The sequence below is a fragment of the Dermacentor variabilis genome, unplaced genomic scaffold (assembly GCF_050947875.1).
Source record: "Dermacentor variabilis isolate Ectoservices unplaced genomic scaffold, ASM5094787v1 scaffold_15, whole genome shotgun sequence".
Taxonomy (NCBI): Eukaryota; Metazoa; Arthropoda; class Arachnida; order Ixodida; family Ixodidae; genus Dermacentor; species Dermacentor variabilis.
In genome coordinates this window covers 7,192,927-7,211,898 of record NW_027460313.1, presented here as the reverse complement: position 1 = coordinate 7,211,898, position 18,972 = coordinate 7,192,927, and the positions used below count along the sequence as shown (strand labels likewise).

At 47.5% G+C, this 18,972-nt stretch overlaps 1 protein-coding gene across 1 annotated transcript in view; it reads left to right on the top strand.

Moving 5' to 3' along the window:
- The window catches only part of LOC142567899 ((3R)-3-hydroxyacyl-CoA dehydrogenase-like), a 45,312-nt gene extending 26,761 nt beyond the window's left edge, over positions 1–18,551 (top strand). The window contains exons 2-4 of the mRNA XM_075677993.1: positions 8,474–8,642; positions 16,449–16,648; positions 18,074–18,551. Of these exons, the coding sequence (XP_075534108.1) occupies positions 8,474–8,642; positions 16,449–16,648; positions 18,074–18,472 (768 nt within the window). The 3' untranslated portion in view covers positions 18,473–18,551. The remainder of the gene's footprint in view (positions 1–8,473; positions 8,643–16,448; positions 16,649–18,073) is intronic.
- The last annotated feature ends 421 nt before the right edge of the window (positions 18,552–18,972 follow it).

Sequence of the window (18,972 nt, the reverse complement as noted above, 5' to 3'; positions counted from 1 at the left end):
TTGTACTGTTGTATATTTTAGCAAACAGGGACTGATAGAAGGAGATCTTAGCCTTTTTTAAATCAGCGTTTAATTTATTACGATATGATTTGAATTCTGTGAGCAAGGCAGCATCACGTGATTGAACGAATCTATGGTACAATTTGTTTTTGGCTTTTATTCTTTTATGCAAGCTGTTTGTAATCCAAGGCTTGCGTATTCTTTTGCTTCGTTTTGTGTTATGTATCAAAGGGAAATGTTTTGGAAATGGGAAATCATAGCCGGCTATGATTTTCTATCATAGCCTGCATAGAAAGATATGGTAGGCGTGATCGGGATCACTTTCGGCGTAAAAATTGTCCCATGGTATCAGTTCAGTATCAGAATAAAAATTAAGCGAAGCGGAGTTAATGTCGCGATAACTTGGGTTGTTTTTTTTTTGTGCTTTTTGGGAGCTACTGGTATAAATGTGAAAATCGGGAGAAGATCACTGATATCAAGGGAAAAAACACCTGTTAAGTACTGGTCGCAAGGAAGGCTGGCGATACTGATATGAAGAAGTGTGGCGCTAGTTCCAGTAATACGCGTAGGTAACGTAATCAGATTTACGCAGGCAAAATCACGAAGGATGTTTTGAAAATGTTCACTGGATGCGTCACCACTGAGCATATTGATGTTGACATCGCCCATTACTAAAAAGGATGTGCGCACTGAGTGTAGACTAGGCAGCAAAGTTTCCATGAACTCAAAGAATTCGGACTTAAGTCCTAATAGTGGCCTATAAACTGCTGCAATAACAACATTCGTAAGTCTTACTACTAGACACTCTACATTGGCTGTAATACAAGTTAGTTCATCAACAATATCACAAGCAATACAATTTTTGATGTACAGAGATATACCTCCACCACGGTTAGTGGACCGCGTAATTCTGTGATAATTATATCCTGGTATATTTGGTGGGTTATCGTTTGCAGAAAGCCAGGATTCTGTGAATAATATGGCATCAAATTTTATCGATAGGCTATCCAAAAACATGCGTAAGCTGTTCATTTTCTTTTTAATGCTACGAGCGTCTAAATGGAATGCACTGAAGTAAGTAGACGACACGTCAGTGTTGAAGTTGTCAATGTCATAGTATTTACATTCTGCCATGGCAGCCACGACTCTGTTAGGTTATACACAAAAAACAAACGTTATATCAACGCCAACCTTAACGTTGCATTTTATCCAGATCTTCTCGGCAGGCAATCTTTACCATGTCTGATGATTCTGATTTCCTTGCGACGATTTTTCCGCCATGCGTCCAAACGAATTTTCATCCTACTTCTCGTTCTTTTTGCATTTGTGGCTCCCAGTAACTGCTTGCCCTACCTTGGTATGCGCTCGTTGACATATATAGGGCCAGTTGTCCTAAAGCCAAGTACTGCCGTAGACAGGCGTGCCTTCTTCGCCTTAAAAAAATTATGGCGTTTTACGTACCAAAACCACTTTCTGATTATGAGGCACGCCGTAGTGGTGACTCCGACCACCTGGGGTTCTTCAACGTGCACCTAAATCTAAGTACACGGGTGTTTTCGCCCCCATCGAAATGCGGCCGCCGTGGCCGGAATTCGATCCCGCGACCTCGTGCTCAGCAGCCCAACACCATAGCCACTGAGCAACCACGACGGGTCGCCTTCTTCGCCTTGGCCAGCAGAGCATTTCGCTTGTTCCGCCGCACAAAACGTACCACAATGTTCTTTACGCCATTCTTATTTTTTCCAACTCTGTGGCAAATGTCAACCTCATCACGTGCCAACGGCCAACCCACGGCTACACAAATCTTTTGGACAGTATCAAAAAACTACGTATTTTTGATGAAAGAATAATATACTCATACGTCCCAAAAATGTACCCCAGATAACTGATATCAATGCTTCCACGTTTTCCCTCTATTTAATAAGTAGAGAAAATATCACACGAACTTTCGAACTATATTAGTTTGAAACCAGCAAAGCAGGGCATGCCGCTGATATGAAAAAATGTAAAGGCCATGAGATGAACAAGTTCAGGACAAATATCTTAATGAAATTTTGTCATTTAAGAACCTTGTTTACATTCTTTACAAATGCAACAGCCAGGGAACAATCTCTATGACGCTGTTCTTTGTTCCACAGTATTGTGCGGGAGCAGTTGCCACCGGTCGTGTATTGTGACTAATTGCAGCGAAATTATAGTCGCAACAGATAGCACACATAGAAAGCAGGACTTCTGCAACATATACGAGGGCGAGTCAAATGAAAGTGAGCCGATGCGAATATATGACAAATGGTGCACTTTATTTAAACGTAGTCTCCATGACCATTTAGAAATTCTTCCCCCTGACTAACGAGTCGCGGGATTTACGTCTCATAGAACTCCTTCGGTTGCTGCTTCAAGAATTCTGTAACTGATTCTTTCACGTCATCGTCCGACACGGACCTGGTTCCCTTGAGCCGTTTCATTTTAAATTGCTCCAAAATGTGGAAAACGCAAGGCGACAGGTCTGGGCTGTATGGCGTTTGTTGCAGCATTTCCCACTTTAATTTTCCAAGTTTTGTGTTAACCAAATCAGCGACGTGGGGACGAGCATTGTCGTGGAGCAAGATGACCCCATTAGCCAAATTTCCATGTAGTTTGTTCTTGATTGCGAGACGCAGCCGATCCGACGTTTCACAATATCGGAAACGATTGATAGTCTCTCCAGCTTTAGCGAATTCGATCAGTAATGGCCCCTGATGATCGAAAAAAAAGTCAACAACACCTTTCCGGCGGAAATGACGGCCTTTGTTTTCTTTGCAGTGGTGAATTTGAATGTTTCCGCTATTAGCTTTGCCATCGTGTTTCAGGCTCATAGTACTGGCACCATGATTGGTCCCCAGTCACAATTGCAGACAAGAAGTCGTCACCCTCATTGTGATACCGGATCAGATGAGTCAAGGCAGCGCGGTGGTTCAAAATCTTGGGCATACATTGCGCACACAAGAGCCGATAACCGAGATTTTCATGAATTATGGTGTGAACCGAACCGCGGCTGATGTTCGCACGCTCTGCGAGTTCATCCAGGCTTATCCTCCGTTCCTGTCTAATCAGCTCATCAACCTTTGCTATTGTGTTAGGGGTGGTTGCACGGTGGCTATGGGCCGGTCTTGGATCGTATTTGAAACGTTCACATCCTTCTTTGAACCATTTGCTCCCATGCTTCACAGCGGCCGATGAAATACAATGTTCAACGTACACGGCAGCCATACGGCGACTAATTTCTTTTTGGGAAGTATCTTCAGCTATCAAAAACCTCACGACACCACGCTGTTCAACTTTTGGAGCGTCCATTGTGTCACACAACCATGTTCAACGCAGTGTATTAGAGCATTGAAGAACATTTATCCTCGCACCTGTGTGTCACTTTTGTAAATAAGAGATGCTTGTTTGCTACGCGCATGCGTCGCAGATAATGAACAGAACCATTATTGAGCAGGGTGGGTTGGCTCACTTTCGTTTGACTCGCCCTCGTACATTAGAAATGCGAAGATGCAATGAAATATACAAATGCGAAGATGCAGCTTGATAAAGGGAAAAAAGTGTCTCTGGAAACAAATTTCACTACATGTGTACACAAAACCTTGCAGCAAGATATTTGAATATACGCAAAGGTATGCGATAAATCTACGTATCTAAACAAGTCATTGTGTATAATGCGTCAAACAAGGCAAATAAATATGTTGCGCGATCCCAGATTCACATATCACAGAATCAAAGCTCCCCCTCCCGCTCCTTCTAGTCCCCCTGACGTATCGCGCACGACGGAAGGCGGCGCGCATCCTTCCCGCTTTTCTCCCCTGCGCACACAAGACTGAGCCACCATCGTTGGCTCACCCATGCTCCCTCCCCCCTCCCCCCCATCACGCTTTCACTCGCACATACAGCAAGGGGCGCGCGGTCATAACGTTATCGCCCTTGGACTTCGTACGGAACATGAGGGTGACGATGACGGCAGGGATGCGCCTGAGTGTCCATATAATCGCTATCGAATAACAAGAGTATCCTGCAACTCAAGCGTCCCGCGGCTCATCTCTTTCCGCAAAAGAAGTAATAAAATCGAACTTTCACCATGCGACAATTCGCTGGACCGCAACAATGTCTTTTTTTTCTTTTGTGTGGCGGGGGCACCGAAATAAAAAAAAAAGAAACCCGAAGGAAAGCACGTTGGTCACAATCGAATGCCTTCTTTGGGCACCTGATGTGGCTACCTAAGGAATATCGAAGAAAACGTGAGACACTTGGTCCATAGAGAACCATATGTATACTGCCCGGTATCCTACACCGGCGAGACAAGACTTTCCGGAGAGGTTGCGCTCAAACGAGCGCATTGCGATCCGTCGAGCCCCCCAGTGATGGCGGCGAGCGACCATTGTTTCTTTTTCTCGTCTGCTAGCCAGAAAGCGTCTAAAGCTCTGCCAGGCGAAAATGCACTCGGCCACAGAAAAACGAACGCGTATCAAAGTGGTCGCGCGGGGGTCGAGGCAACACGAAAAAAAAAAAAAACGTATGGGCTCTGGCTGGCTCTGGCAGCCTGCGGGTAGCGAGAACAAGAAAATTGAAGATGTTCAATGTGCCCTCGCGAATAAAAGTCAATCTACAAAAAATAAAAGAAGAATAACGTAGTTACGTTTGCCGGCTTTAGTGTTTTCACGTGGATGCTTTGGCGCACGTGAAAAAGATGTTGATATTCTTTTTTGTGACACGACAGCACAAATGAACAACCACGACGCTTCGTCTCATCGGACATCGCTGCGTGCTTTGTCTTGTCTTAGGGTGTGTTCATTTGGCTTGTCTCGTTGTATAGTCCGATCTAAGACATTAGAAAACTGAATGCACCTTTGGCGTTAAATGTTTATAACATTGAACCCGCAAAGTTCCGGAATCTAAAATCTAAAGCACGACTTTGGAAATGTCAGTGCACCTTGTACATCAAAAGTTTATGAGAGCCTTATACCCATTAAGTTTCAGAATTGAAATCCACGCGCTCCGTGGATTCCGCGGCTTCCGCGAGGTGCCGCGACGAGCCCGCTCGCCATAAGAACGCCCTTGAAACTTTGTGCTTAGAAGGAGCTCCTTGCGTTGTGTGACTCCAGGTGCATGGGCGTTGCCACGAAATCCTGCCCAAGTTCGCAATGTTCGCGCTGAAATGTACATTTCTTTTCGAGCGTGAAAAAGACCATTCTAGACAATATCCAGAATGATTTTCGACTCCGGGGGTTGTTTTGGTCGGCGGCGCATGACAGCACGAAAAAATTTCGGGGCGGGGGGGGGGGGGACTGAAGCGCCATAAGCACCCCGCCCTGGCTACGCCCCTGGTAAAAACGTAAGACTTGGATGCAGAAGGAAAAGCTGACGGAAATTCGAGCGGCCTATGCGTTTAGCAGGTTTCCGGGAAATGTCACTTTTATGAGGAGGCGGCGTCACTGAAAGTGGACACGGATGAGAGAGCGTCTGTGCATATTTGTCCACGCAGGCTTTTCGCAGCTGCACTGCTATGTGAAAAATCTGCGCCGGATATATGCTCTATCTGCAATTAGGAAGGGTGAAATATTATTCATGCTCTTACTTTATTTCCATGCATGGCTGGAGTTTGGGTTCTGATGAATCGATACTGCTGCTCAGTCCATCCGCCACTTTCGTTTGGCAGTAATACTGGAGTTTATGACTCAGTTATATTGCCACCTGCAGAAGTGGGCACAGTGCAATATTTAATGTGCGCTGCACGGACATAACTTTTTGTCGCCGCTCGAGCTGCTGTGACGTCCACCTGCACCTTACCTGATTTTCCAGCATCTAGTGGTACGCAAACGATTTTGACCTTGATCCTTTTTCTTGCAACTGTAACCTGTCTTCAATTTTTACCACTAACTTATGATTGGTCGTTCTAAGAGTTTTCTTTAGCGATGAGTACTTATTTTTTGGAAGGTTCTCCCATGTTTATTGGTCCATTGTCCATAAGAAAAAATGCAGCTTTGCCATAACTATGATTAGAAGATATCTGCTTCGCATGTCTATCCAAGTCATCATAATTGCTGACTTGAGAACTGATAATGATAATTCATAATTTAGTTTAATTGTGAACATTTCCGCTATCTTTTTCTCACGTTCAGACACATGCTTCCAAGTTCACATGTGCCTTTACGCACCTTGAAATAGAGCTGGTTGCAATTGACGTCGATGAGATATGCAATTTCTTTAAAAAGGCTAAATTGTCCTTTTCGACTGGCGTTGATCTCATAAATTATAAATTTCTTATGAGTACTGTAGCGTATTCATCTGCTTTCTTGTCATATCCCTTCGCTCACTCCTTGAAGAGTACAACAACACTGTCGGACGAGTGGAAGGCGGTGAAGGTGATTCCAGTCCACAAGTGTGGTGACGTTCATAACCGCTTAAACAACCGGCCGATCTCGTTAACTTCGATTCTATGCAAGCCAATCAACCTTATTAGGTTTCTGCAGTCTAATAGCTTTTTTGCGTCACAGCAGCGTGGTTTTCGTAAACATTTATCTTGGGACACTCCATTATTAACATTTAGTAATGATTTGTCTTCCGCTTTAGATCTATCCTAAGTGATTGACTCGCAAAAGCTTTTGACACCGTCTCACAACGACTACTATTACTGAAGCTTGGCGCACTCGATTTTGACTGTGCAGCATAGGACGCAGTATGTGTCGTTTAATGATCATGGCTCTAAATTATGTTATGTAACATCGAGTGCTCCAGAGGAGTCCGTTCTTGGGCCTCTTCTTTTTTCTTTATATTAATGATCTGCCTGCTCCTGTTACTTCTAGTCTAGGACTCTTTGCAGACGACTGTGTCCTGTGCTGGCTAATTTTTAATGAGTCGGACATCTCAGTGTTACGATTTTAACGGTTGTCGCCTTTAGTTCGTCGACAGCTATAAGTGTCTGGGCTTCCATATAGCTAACCGGTCTCAGGAAATAGCTCGTTTTTGTAGTTCTCTAACATAGAATCAGAATTATATTATGGTGCTATCTTGAATTGAGCTTGTTCACCCATTGCGAAGACATGTAGCTGCGAAGACGGAGTCCATGTTCTATTTGTGTCGTCCACGCCCTTTAGCAGCATTTCGTTCTTAGGAAAAAAAATTGAAAAAAAGAACGTTGTTCTCACTCCTAGGTATCTTTAAGGAGGTGAGAGTTATCAGGCTACTCCTGAATACAATAGGGATTCATACAGTATTTGGGGCAGTCACTTAGTGACTGCAGTTACTTTCATAACTGCTTGTAACCCATCTTGCAAATCAAATGCCATAGGTATGTGGTAAGGCAATTCATTAATGTATGTTCTAAATGCGTGGCTATGCACCCAGTGACATATTCAAAGCAGCATACAAATAATCTAAATAGTAAATAATATTACCGCATTGAACCGTTGCTTTCTGAAATAGGGAATGCACAACGTTGCTGATGAAATGCAACCACTAAATCAATCAATCAATCAATCACTCAATCAATCAATCAATAAAACACAAAGAAGCAAACGAATACAACTAAGCGGACTAAACACTGCGATGGCAGGTGCTAACATGCCAGCATTGTGTTAGCTTTCCTCATGACTCCCTGTTGTGGTCCTGATACCTGTTGGACTGCTTTTTGCTTGTGATGGTCACGAGTACCCTGATATCTATAGCGTTCTGCCAAGCTCGTTCCCGACATTAACCTATATAGTTTGCAGATAATACTATTGTACTTCAGATTGATTACCTGAACGAAGTACCGCATTTTTGTGCTCCAGAACATACGAACGCATTGATCGCACCTGTGATAGACCCATACATCGCAAGCTCTTGAACGTGGCCTACACGTGTTACTTTCAACCCAAAATCAACGCATCGTGTGCTGCTTGCGCCTGCTGTAATAACCCGGATGCTTCTTTGGTACATCTACTCTCTCAGTAACTCAAGGGCCAGCGAAAAATATTATGCAGCCCCTTCAACCGACGAGATAGGCGTCCTCTATCTGTGGACATGGTTCCTAGCCCTGCCCAAACAGACACGTTTAAGCACTTAGTGTCTTTTCAATAAACACTGACTTTACGCAGTCGCTTCAATAGACGATTGATCGTCAATGGGCTAATTTTCTTACTTTGGGCGTGCCTATGTTAACTCGTGCTAATCTTTCTTTGATGTGCGTGAAGATTCGCTGTAGGCAAGATTTATTTATTTATTTTTCATGTCGTGATTGTAGGGATAGTGACTGCACTTTTTAGCAAGTGCTGCCGTAGAATCGCCAGGTATTCTAATGTGTGTTTTGTACTTTCTTTTTATTTTCATCGCTCGCGTTGAACACCCCACGCACACCATCATGTTGACTATGTACGATATGTGTAGCCCCTTTCGTAGACGCGTTGATCACGTGCAATGGTGAGCTGATGTGACAATTTGTGCACATGGGGGCAAGCCGCAGATGTCCACAGGAGGAGGAGGAGCCCTGTCTGGCCGCCTGGCCATAGTGACTGGCGGAGGAGGAGGCATCGGTAGCGCCGTCTGTCAGCTGCTGGCGGAGAAAGGAGCCCGCGTGGTGGTCGCCGGACGCACGCTGGAAGCGGTGGAAGCTGTGGCCGCGGCGCTGCCAGGTTAGAGACAACGCGCGTCGTGCTGCCTTCAAGGCTCTAACGAATTCTCCTCTCTCGCTTTACTGACTTCGATGGCAGGTCAGTGTGTCGTATTTCGCTCTGCACGACACCTATTTTGTAATGATTCTCTTTATTTTTCCTTTCTTCATTGCTTCTCTGCAAGCCGTGCAGATGCTATCATCGGGATCGGCCACTCAGCGTAGTAAACGTGGAATAGAATCGGAGCAAAGGAGTCGTGTCAAGGTATCCGGGCTGAATTGCTGTACGGGATGCTGCCGCGAGTGGTTTGAGCTTGAGTCCAACCGACGGCGTTTACGTGAACTCGCTTCCGCCGGTTTGAGATCGCAGCCCCATACATCGACAAGGTCAGACATGAGGATGTGTTATTTGAGCTTCTGATTTTCAATACTGTATCGGAGACACTGGGGCCGCATTTCGTGCATTTTTCATAATAAGATTTAACATTCCTCTTCTCCTGAGTGACCCTGAAAGGATGAGGAGGAAGAATAAACTTTATTAGTGGAAATGAGCCGACGGTAAAATCGTCCGAGGTGGGCGGCGTCCCTAGTCCAGGATGCCGTGGGCCTGAGCCGATAGCTTGGCCCTGCTCACCAGGCGATGCTGCTCTTCAGGGTTCGAGCTTGTCAGCTGGGCCTCCCACTGCTCGATGGTGGGTCCGGTGATGGGCGGTGTCGATGGGTTTTGTTGACATTCCCATAACATGTGGTAGAGGGTATTGGGCGTAGAGCAGAAGGCGCATTTGTGAGTATAGCTCGTAGGATACATGGCGTGTAGCGGGGTGCCGTGCGGGAATGTGCCGGTCTGTAGTTTTCGGAAGATCACCGCCTCTTGTCAGCTTGGGATGCGGGGGTGGATAGATCCTCCTAGCCAGTCTGTAGTGGCTCAGGATATCGGCGTATCTTTTCGGGACGCTATCTTCTTGGTCTACCGGGGCTCGTGAACCCGGTGAGATAGCCCAGAGAATGTGATCTCGGGAAGCGGCATTAGCCGCTACATTACCCGCCAGGGACTCGTGTGCCGGGGCCCAGAGAGTGTACAGTTCTGGAAAATTGTCTCGTTTTTCGAGGATGCTCAGGGCTTGTTTGGAAATGTGGCCCTTTTGGTAATTTCTACATGCTGTTTGTGAGTCGGTGATGATTGTGATTTGATCTTCCTCTCGCTGGACCGTAGTGGCCGCCAGGGCTATCGCCGTTTCTTCCGCGCAGTCGATGTCTGGAGTGCTTACCGAGGCCGCTGCTACCTCTTGTCCTTGGCCGTTGATCACGCTGATAACGTGGGCCGCTCTGTTCTTGTACTTTGCCGCGTCGGTGTATCGGACTTATCCTTGTTTTGGTCCTTCGTAGGCCTTACGTAGAGCTTTCACTCTCGCTCGCTTCCTTTCTCTGTGGTATTCCGGGTGCATGTTTCTCGGGATGCTGGCCCCACCGTGATCTTCTCCCTCAGGGATAGAGGAACCCGCTCTTTTGTGGACTCATATGCGACAGGGTAGCCCAGTCTTATTAGCGTGTCCCTATCCGTGCTGGTTAGCTTGAGTCACTCTATCTGGCTCGTCTTGTGGGCCTCTACTAGTTCCTCCCAAGTATTGTGGATGCCCAGGCTGAGTAGCTTCTCCGTCGACGTTGTCGGTGGAAGCCCCAGTGCCAACTTGTAGGTCTTTCGTATTAGGATGTTCAATTTGTCTCTCTCGCTCTTCTTGAGACCCAGGTACGGGGTGCCGTAAGTGACTCTGCTGATTATCAGGGCTTGTATTATTCTGATTGTGTCCTGCTCTTTCAGGCCGTGCTTTTTGTTTGTCACTCTTCGCACCAAGTGCGCGACTTGGGTAACTGTCGCTTGCAGTTTTTTAATGGCGGCGAGACCGGCACCGTCCTTCTGGAAAGTGAGGTCCAGAATACAGAGTGTTACGTTTCGCCTACAACGCGTGGTATAGCCGGCGCGGATGCAACGGACGCCGGGGCTTCGTTCAAAGCGGCGGACATTTTGGCCCGTTCAGCGCCGCCGATACGCCTCCCCGCTAAGCGCGTCCAGGCATGTTTCAATGCCACGTGTCTTCAAGTGTGCGTGTGTGTGTGTGTGCATGTTGGTGTCCACGCTTGTCAAAGCGCGCAGCCGGGGAGAGGAGCTCCCCAAGTGTGAAGCGAGGAGGTCTGAGCGGCGCCGGCCCGGCGGATGCGTCACTACACTCGTCCCAACGTGTCTCTCAGCCTGTCCGTGCCGCGCATCACGTGCGCCTCTGACGAGGCGTTCCTTCTTCCCCTCGACTCCGAGAGTATATGAGCAGCTGCTCCCGGACGCCGAGGGAGGCTCCGATTTCTTCAGTTGAGTTACGTGCTCTCCCGTCTCTCCACTTCGGTCGACCTGACCGCCCGCTCTTTTGCTCTTTAAGTTCGCGCTCATGCCTTTTTGCCCTCTCCTCAATGGTCTCAAGGCATTCCGACAGCTCGTCATCCTCAGCTTCTAACTCAAGAATAGCCCTTAGCAGTTCTGGTTTTCTGAGTTTGTCTGAGACATCCAGACCCAACTCTCTTGCAAGCTCCAGCAATATCGGTTTGCGCAACGACTTCAAATCCATGGCTGCTCTGAATGCTGCTTTCTCTACTGCCTACTATTGTCTTGCCGCAAACTAACCCGGCAGCAACGACAACCACAATTACCCTCGGCGTCCGGGAGCAGCTGCTCTTATACTCTCGGAGTCGAGGGGAAGAAGGAACGCCTCGTCAGAGGCGCACGTGATGCGCGGCACGGACAGGCTGAGAGACACGTTGGGACGAGTGTAGTGACGCATCCGCCGGGCCGGCGCCGCTCAGACCTCCTCGCTTCACACTTGGGGAGCTCCTCTCCCCGGCTGCCGCGCTTTGACAAGCGTGGGCACCAACATGCACACACACACACACGCACACTTGAAGACACGTGGCATTGAAACATGCCTGGACGCGCTTAGCGGGGAGGCGTATCGGCGGCGCTGAACGGGCCAAAATGTCCGCCGCTTTGAACGAAGCCCCGGCGTCCGTTGCATCCGCGCCGGCTATACCGCGCGTTGTAGGCGAAACGTAACAAGAGTGTGTCCACCTTGGGTATGTTGACTCCATGTAGTGTCAACGTTGGATCATGTGTCTCCTGCGGAGGCCGCCCTTTTGTGCTCTTTTTGAGGATCAGGAGCTCCGACTTTTCCGGCGCACATGAAAGACCGCAGCGTTGTAGATAATGCTGGGTCCTGTCGATGACTTCCTGCAGGCCGTCTTGTTGTTCGCCCACCGATCCCGTGCATGTCCGCATGGTCAGGTCGTCTGCATACATTGCGTGACGGATACCCCTGATGTTCTCCACGAGGTTCGGCAATCCCCTCATCGCTATATTGAACAGCAACGGGGAGATCACCGACCCCTGGGGGGTCCCTTTCTGCGGTGTTTGGAACTTCTCGGTCCTGAGGTTCCCCAGGCCTATGGTCGCCGTTCTACCCGTCAGGAAGTCCCGGACGTAGTTGTATGTCCGCCGTCCGCAGTTGGTATGTTGTACGCTGTTTAGCACTGCTTCGTGTGAGACGTTGTCGAAGGATCCCTTCACGTCGAGTGCCAGGATGGCATTCTTGTGGCATGTGCTGAGGCCGTTGATGACTTCTTCTTTAAGCTCAAGTAGCATGTCCTGGGTGGAGAGGTTAGGCCGGAAACCGAACATAGTGTTCGGCCGGTGCGCACCTTCTTCCAGGTAGGGCGAGAAACGATTGTGGACCATGTGCTCGAAGAGTTTTCCCGCGCATGACGCGAGAGAGATCGGACGCAGGTTCTGTAGGTTGATGGGCTTGCCGGGTTTCGGGATCATCGTTACGCCCGCGTGCTTCCAGGAAGCCGGTATACTGCCGGTCTCCCAGCTTTCATTGATATACTTTAGTAAACTCTCCGTCGCCCCGTCGTCCAGGTTACGGAGGGTCTTGTTGTTAATTTCATCCCTGCCGGGCATCGTGTTTCTTGTAAGATTTCTTAAGGCTGCCACGATCGCCGACTTGGTGAAAGGTGAAAGACTGATTCTGAAAATAATGGCAGCGGCAAAGTCCATGCCGACTAACGACGATATACAGTCTGCTTGTGTCGTCGCATCTCGCTTGTCATATTGGTGGCTTCGCTAAAGTGCTCTAGCTAAATCACAGCATTGTAGAAGCCGCCGTTCATAACCAATGACTGGATCATGTCCTGCCGCGCGCTTGCCTTAACCAGGCCCCACGAAATTTTTATGAAATGCGTTGGATAGAGCCTATGCAATGCTTGGACAGCACCCATTTTCTGTCCACTTTTCGTGCGGCGTTATTCGACGCGAGAATTTGGAGTGGCGCCCTCTCGCGAGGGACGTCACGGCCAGGACGCTGCTAGCGCCGGCTGGCTCGGCTGCCGCGCGCGCTCGTTCCCTTTGCGTATGCTTGAGGTACGGGTGGCTAGAACCGTACTTGTTGAAGGGTATGTCGGCTTCTTTCTGCTGTCACGCCTGAACCACAGTTCCTTCTTGAAAAGCGCGTGAGTCGAGAAAATTTGCGGCTTGGTTATTGCAAGCTATGTAGCGTTGAAGGGGTCTACTCGTTTTGCAATGCATATATGCGCTGTGTCTGTCCATAAATTTCTGATAAAAGAATGTCTGCAAATTCAACACGGGATGTTGTCTATGATGCTTCGCTAAACACTTAACATTGCCTTAGTACTTAGCTATGAGCGACATTGCATTTTACACGGAAGAAAAATCTTGGTATTTGGTTTCCAGCGCAGCTGTTATCATGATTCTTATTACTCTGGTGAGTTGTTCTAGTAAAATATGAGCACTTTATTAATGTGTAAAACAAATAGGCGCTCATTTCGTATGAAAAAGTTAGCTGCTACTTTCGCCGCTTTCGGAAACAGGCCCCCATAAAACGAATTCCTCATGGCTGCTAACATGACGGCGCGTCATATATAAAGTATTTACATATATATAATAAATTCACAAATACCATAGTAGCAATCACCTGAAAGAAAGTTTCGTGGTTAAGATAGAGAGGCAATCAATTGCAAGCGATAAAATGTTCCATGGTGACCCTCAGTAAGCTTTATCAAAAATATGGCTCACCCCTCACGCAACGGTAGCAACGGACTGTCGTTATGGCGAAGCACGCATTGTTCGCGAAACCCATCAGTTCGCTACAACTTCGAATCGAAACCATGAAACAGCTTTTTCCAGCGCCGGTGCTTAGGGTGCATAGAAAAGGGAAATTCAAGCACCTTCTTTCTCACCATGTCTCGATCCAGCGTTCTTTAATTATAAACGGAGAACTATTCGCTTCATCAGGACATAAAATAGAACCTCGCGTACCTTCATTAGGAAGACACCACAAGCCTTACATATTTCACTTGATTTTTGACCCTCCAGCTGCGAATAATGATATTTTCAATATGTCCCACACTACTCTTGAATAACGCTTCGGCTTCTTTCTGGCTGCAGCCATACGGCGGAAAAGGCATATTTGAAAAAAAAAAAAATTTGGCCGAGCTGCCTGTGCCAGTTCGTCAAACGGATTTGTCATGTATATTCCTCAAGCAGCAAACACCAGTAAATTGCTCAAGTGAGTTGAACGTGTAGCGCGAAAAAAAAAAGAATATATATTGGTACATACGTTTTCGTATTCTGCAAACAGCTGTAAGCCTCAATTAGCTTTACTTGAAATTACCGCCACTGAAAGTAAATACGGGAAGAACCGCCTAATTTTGAGAAGCACTTGAAGAAGCAAGTGGTGCTTGTAGAATCTAAGCTGCAGTATTAAGTCCTCGTGTTACTGCCGAGCGTTTTTGTGAAGAAATGCAAAAATTTGATATTATACCATGGAACTACTCGTCGTAAGCAAACTGCTTTAGCGGATGAAAATCTAGGTGACTGCTGTAGAAGTCATATATAGCCATTGTTTGTGACACACTTGTCGCACCGCAGCAATTATGGTATCATAACTTGATTCTTATATGCTATGTTTTTTCCTTTGTCTATCTGCTCATGAAAAACCCGCAATGGGCTGGTCGGCGCTCCTTCGGCTGGCGCTGTATAGTGTTGCCTTTGGGAGCTGTATTGTCGTCTAAAAAAGAGCGAGTCAGCGTGCAGACAGCCGCAGGGGAACGCTAATTGACTAAGTCACAAGTGGTCACATGGTCCAATGCCTTCAAGAAGTGCATTAGACGGTTTATTGCCTTGGGCGTACAAGAGCTCTTTGACAAATCTTCCGGGATCTTTTTATGCGGGAAAGGTTTAGCTTCTAAGCGGCTGAGGCTCGTACGCAGGTCATATTCATGCCAGTTAAAGGATGGACACTGGCGCATAAGCTGCTCGACAGTTTCCTCACACCCGTAAGAATTGCATGCGACTGTGTTGTCGTTTCTGTTTACGAGTGAATAAGCGTTCTTAAATGCCGCGCTGAAGCACAGGCGGCACAACATCGGTATTTCGCGATGGGGGCGTCTGAGTGGTAAGCCAAATCGTAACTAAGGGTTCAGTCGGTACAGGCGCAAATTGTAATGATCTCCGTTGCTGACAAAGTGAATAGTGACGCCGTGCTGCGTCCGTAAATTATGGCTGTGCCCAGCATTTAGCAGAGCTGTTTGACAAAATTGGCCTAGATATGGGGAGTGCAAACTATTCAACGTCAGAATGTTCAACGAAGTACATATAGGTGTTCCAAGTAGAATGGCCTGTCAGAGGTCGGCTTTTCTAGAAAATGTTCTGAGCGCCACGTTTTGCAGGCTCACAATCAGAATTTGTGTATTATTTAAGCGTACGTTCCCCACCTAATGATAAGGAGCACCGTGCGTGTTTCGCATGGTTTCAATTCTGCACATTAGGCATACCTCAAATTATTATTGAGTGAGTTGTTTTATAATAAGCCCATGTGGCTCATTCATCGTATGCCTAAGGTTGGACCGCTGATCCAAGCCGAACGAACGGCTGCATGCGCTCGTGCATAGTGCATATGATCCCGCGTTATTTATTTCACAAGTTACTCATGGCGTGCTTTACAACATGACGGAGAGCCCATGTAGTCATTGCTGTTTTCACCCATGTGTTGTTCTCTACGACAAATTTTTCCTTCTCTGCCGTTGACGCATCAGGTAAGGTGCATGTGACGCAACAGATTGTCAGCGGACTGATCAGTGCTGCGCAATTGACAGCTGTCAATACCGGCGAGCCGTAACATTTAATGTGTCGCGCTGTGACATTTGCGTTCACTTCATTCGTGGCGTTTGTTGTGTGCTACATATATGTGCTCATATGCTGCTTAAGCTTCTGTTATGCACAATACGAAGTGCTTCAGCGCATATATTCAGAAAGGGGCGATATGTTTCGCATTAAATGCGGTAGCATGCAGTAGGAGCGTAGAAAAATCTCTAATGATAAGATAGTTTCATTTCTGCGACCCCACTGTGCATTTCTATTCTGTGGACTGAAACACGAGTATATGTGCCAACAATGGTATGTTCAGGAGCGGTACCCTTGAAACACTGTTAATGATAGCATCCGCAAATAGCCCAGAACTTTCGCGACTGTGAAAATTACAAGGGCTGGAAGCTTAAATATGCATTCGGTCGTGCATTCCCGCCTTCTGAACGACTTGTAGCCGTAATATGTATTGTGACAATGGCTGGGTTGGTGGAAAACTTAAATAGAAAGCATCCGATCGCATGTGCCTTCTGAACAATGTATTGCGGGAAATATATGGTCATGTTAGCACACGCGATGTGCCTGGGCTATGTTGCGACTTGTGTAGGTAGTTTCTTGTAACGACAGGTTGCCTCGATCACCGAGCCATTCAAGTGGACGTTGGCGACGCAGCCTCGGTAGAGCGCCTATTTGACGCCGTGAAGACGTTCAGCCCAGTGACCGCCGATATTCTGGTCAACTGCGTCGGCTATGTGGACGTAGAGACACCGACGGCTGTCGATATGAGCGAAGACAGCTTCGACCGTACGGTTCGGGTAAATCTCAAGGTGAGTTTCCAAGCTCGCGAGTCGCTCAGTGAGCCACTACGATGGTTCGGTGACTGGCATTTTCGTGCTCAGCTCAAGGTAGCGGCTGCGGTTCCCCTTCTCGGCGGCCCAATCGCTATGAAGATGGGATGCGCGAACACCCATTTGCTGAAACTTTTCGTGGATGTTAAATACGACGCACTCGCTAGAACACAAGAACTTGCACACACTTGGCCATTACCAATAAAATTTAGTGGCTGGTGTGAGCGCAGGAAACGCGATGGGATTTATATTTGTTGATTCATGGGTTTCAACGTCCGAATGCAGCAGTAAGGCAGTGAGGGGTGCTGTAATACCAGTACAAGTGTCGGTATTTGGACTGGATTTTGTGCCTGTTGGTCCAATCGAAAAGTGACTGCGACCTAGAGCTCTTTAGCCGAAGGATGTAGCCGCTGAGCCACCAAGGTGGGCAGATCAGCTAGGACGGTGAAGCCCAACTCCCTAGTAAATATTTCATGTCCTTACCATACTACGGAACTCTACTGTCGACTCGATTGCGTACGCAACGCCGTGTCTTTCCTCCTGGGGTTATGTGTTTGCGCCGTACCTAAAATTTGCGGTGAGCGGTACCCTTTAATTGCCTTATGAAATTCTTGATCTGGACTTGTGTAGTCCGTCATGTAACCACGAAATCCTTATAAATACCCTGGACCACAAATGATGGGAGACCTGATTAAGAAAGGTTCCATGGTCGCATTATTAGTGCGGATGGAGCAGCAAACAATCATGCTTAGCTAGAACTAGTAACTCATGCCACAGAAGAACAGAACATGCGCAAATACAGTATGTTCTGGTCAATTCGGGAGACAGGTTTAAGACAAGAATGTACGCTTACAACGATGTGCCCGAGCACAAACGTATGTATTCACTGTATTTTGTAAGTAAACAAAGAATCAGGAATAAGGACGCTAAAAAAGAAAGATGAAAGAAAAGCTGGCAACTAGTCAATCAACAATGACAAGAAAAGTAACAGGCGGTACAAGACGCGATAGAGAGGCACCATAATGCGACAGGGATCGCATGCTAGTAGGTGTGTGTGTGTCCGTGGAGGCTTGAGCAGGGGAAAGAAGTTTGGCAGAGAGAAACGTTTCCGGTTTTCTACCCTGCGCGGGGGTGCCGGAGGTGCGTTGGATGGATGAATGGATGCTCAAATTGAAGCTAAGAACATCGATTTGTGCTTTGTGTATGCGGTGTAATACATAGAACACATTACCTGTGATTCGTCCGAGCGAATAGATGCCACAACTAGGAACCGCTGTCTAGCGCTGCAGAATCATTAGATTGAGGTAAATCTAGTCGAAAAGAATTCCAGATCTGTGGACTAGCCCGTCGTCCAAGATTAGACTTGAATACAAGATGATAATGATCACTTCGATATCGTCGCAGGGCCCGTTCCTGGTCAGCCGAGCAGCGGCGCGTGCCATGCTACAAGCCGGGGTCACAGATGGAGCAATTGTCAACGTGTCCAGCCGTGCTGCTAACGATGCCATGCCGCGCTTCTCGGTATACGCTGCCTGCAAAGCCGCGATCGTGTCCTTTACGCGCTGTATGGCGGCCGAGCTAGCTTCGCGGGGCATCCGCTGTAATTGCGTGATGCCCGGGCTGACGGATTCGCCGCCCGTGCTCCGCATGCGCGATGAAATGCGCAACGCCCTGTGTGCTAGTATCCCGCTCGGTCGACCGGCGACCACCAGAGAAATCGCAGAAGTCGTCGTGTTCCTCTGCTCTGAGGAGAGCTCGTACGTGGTGGGCGCCGCTTGGATTGTGGCCGGAGGGAAGCAGTAGACGAGCCACTAGCAACAGTCCTCTGGGGAGGTTGATACAAGGGGTGTCCTAGCTAATGTCAGTATGCATCTGAAATAATAAATACTACTGCGTTCTGCACAGATGAAGCTTAGATATACGATAGTGTTCGCAATTACCTTTTTTTAAAGACCCGATGTAATAAGATTAGCTGGCGCCTTTAGGTGGCACCGGCTACTCTTCGTCGCTTGGCAAAAAAATAAATAAATCAAGTGTAATAACATTTGTATCACAATGCGGTACAACAGTATCACAAGAACAGCCAGCCAGCAATACCACAAAGCAATCTTATTCTGTGCACGAGTCCAGGGGCGCCCACAAGGTGAACATTTTCCAGAAGGCGAACATCTTTTTTTCAGAACGTGAACATTTTCTAGAAGGAGAACCTCTTTTCCGAGAAGATATAAAGAAGCCCCGACTAGGAGCATCATATCTGTGCCGTCCTGAGAGCCCACGATGCGATGACCAGGCTCAGCCTGCCT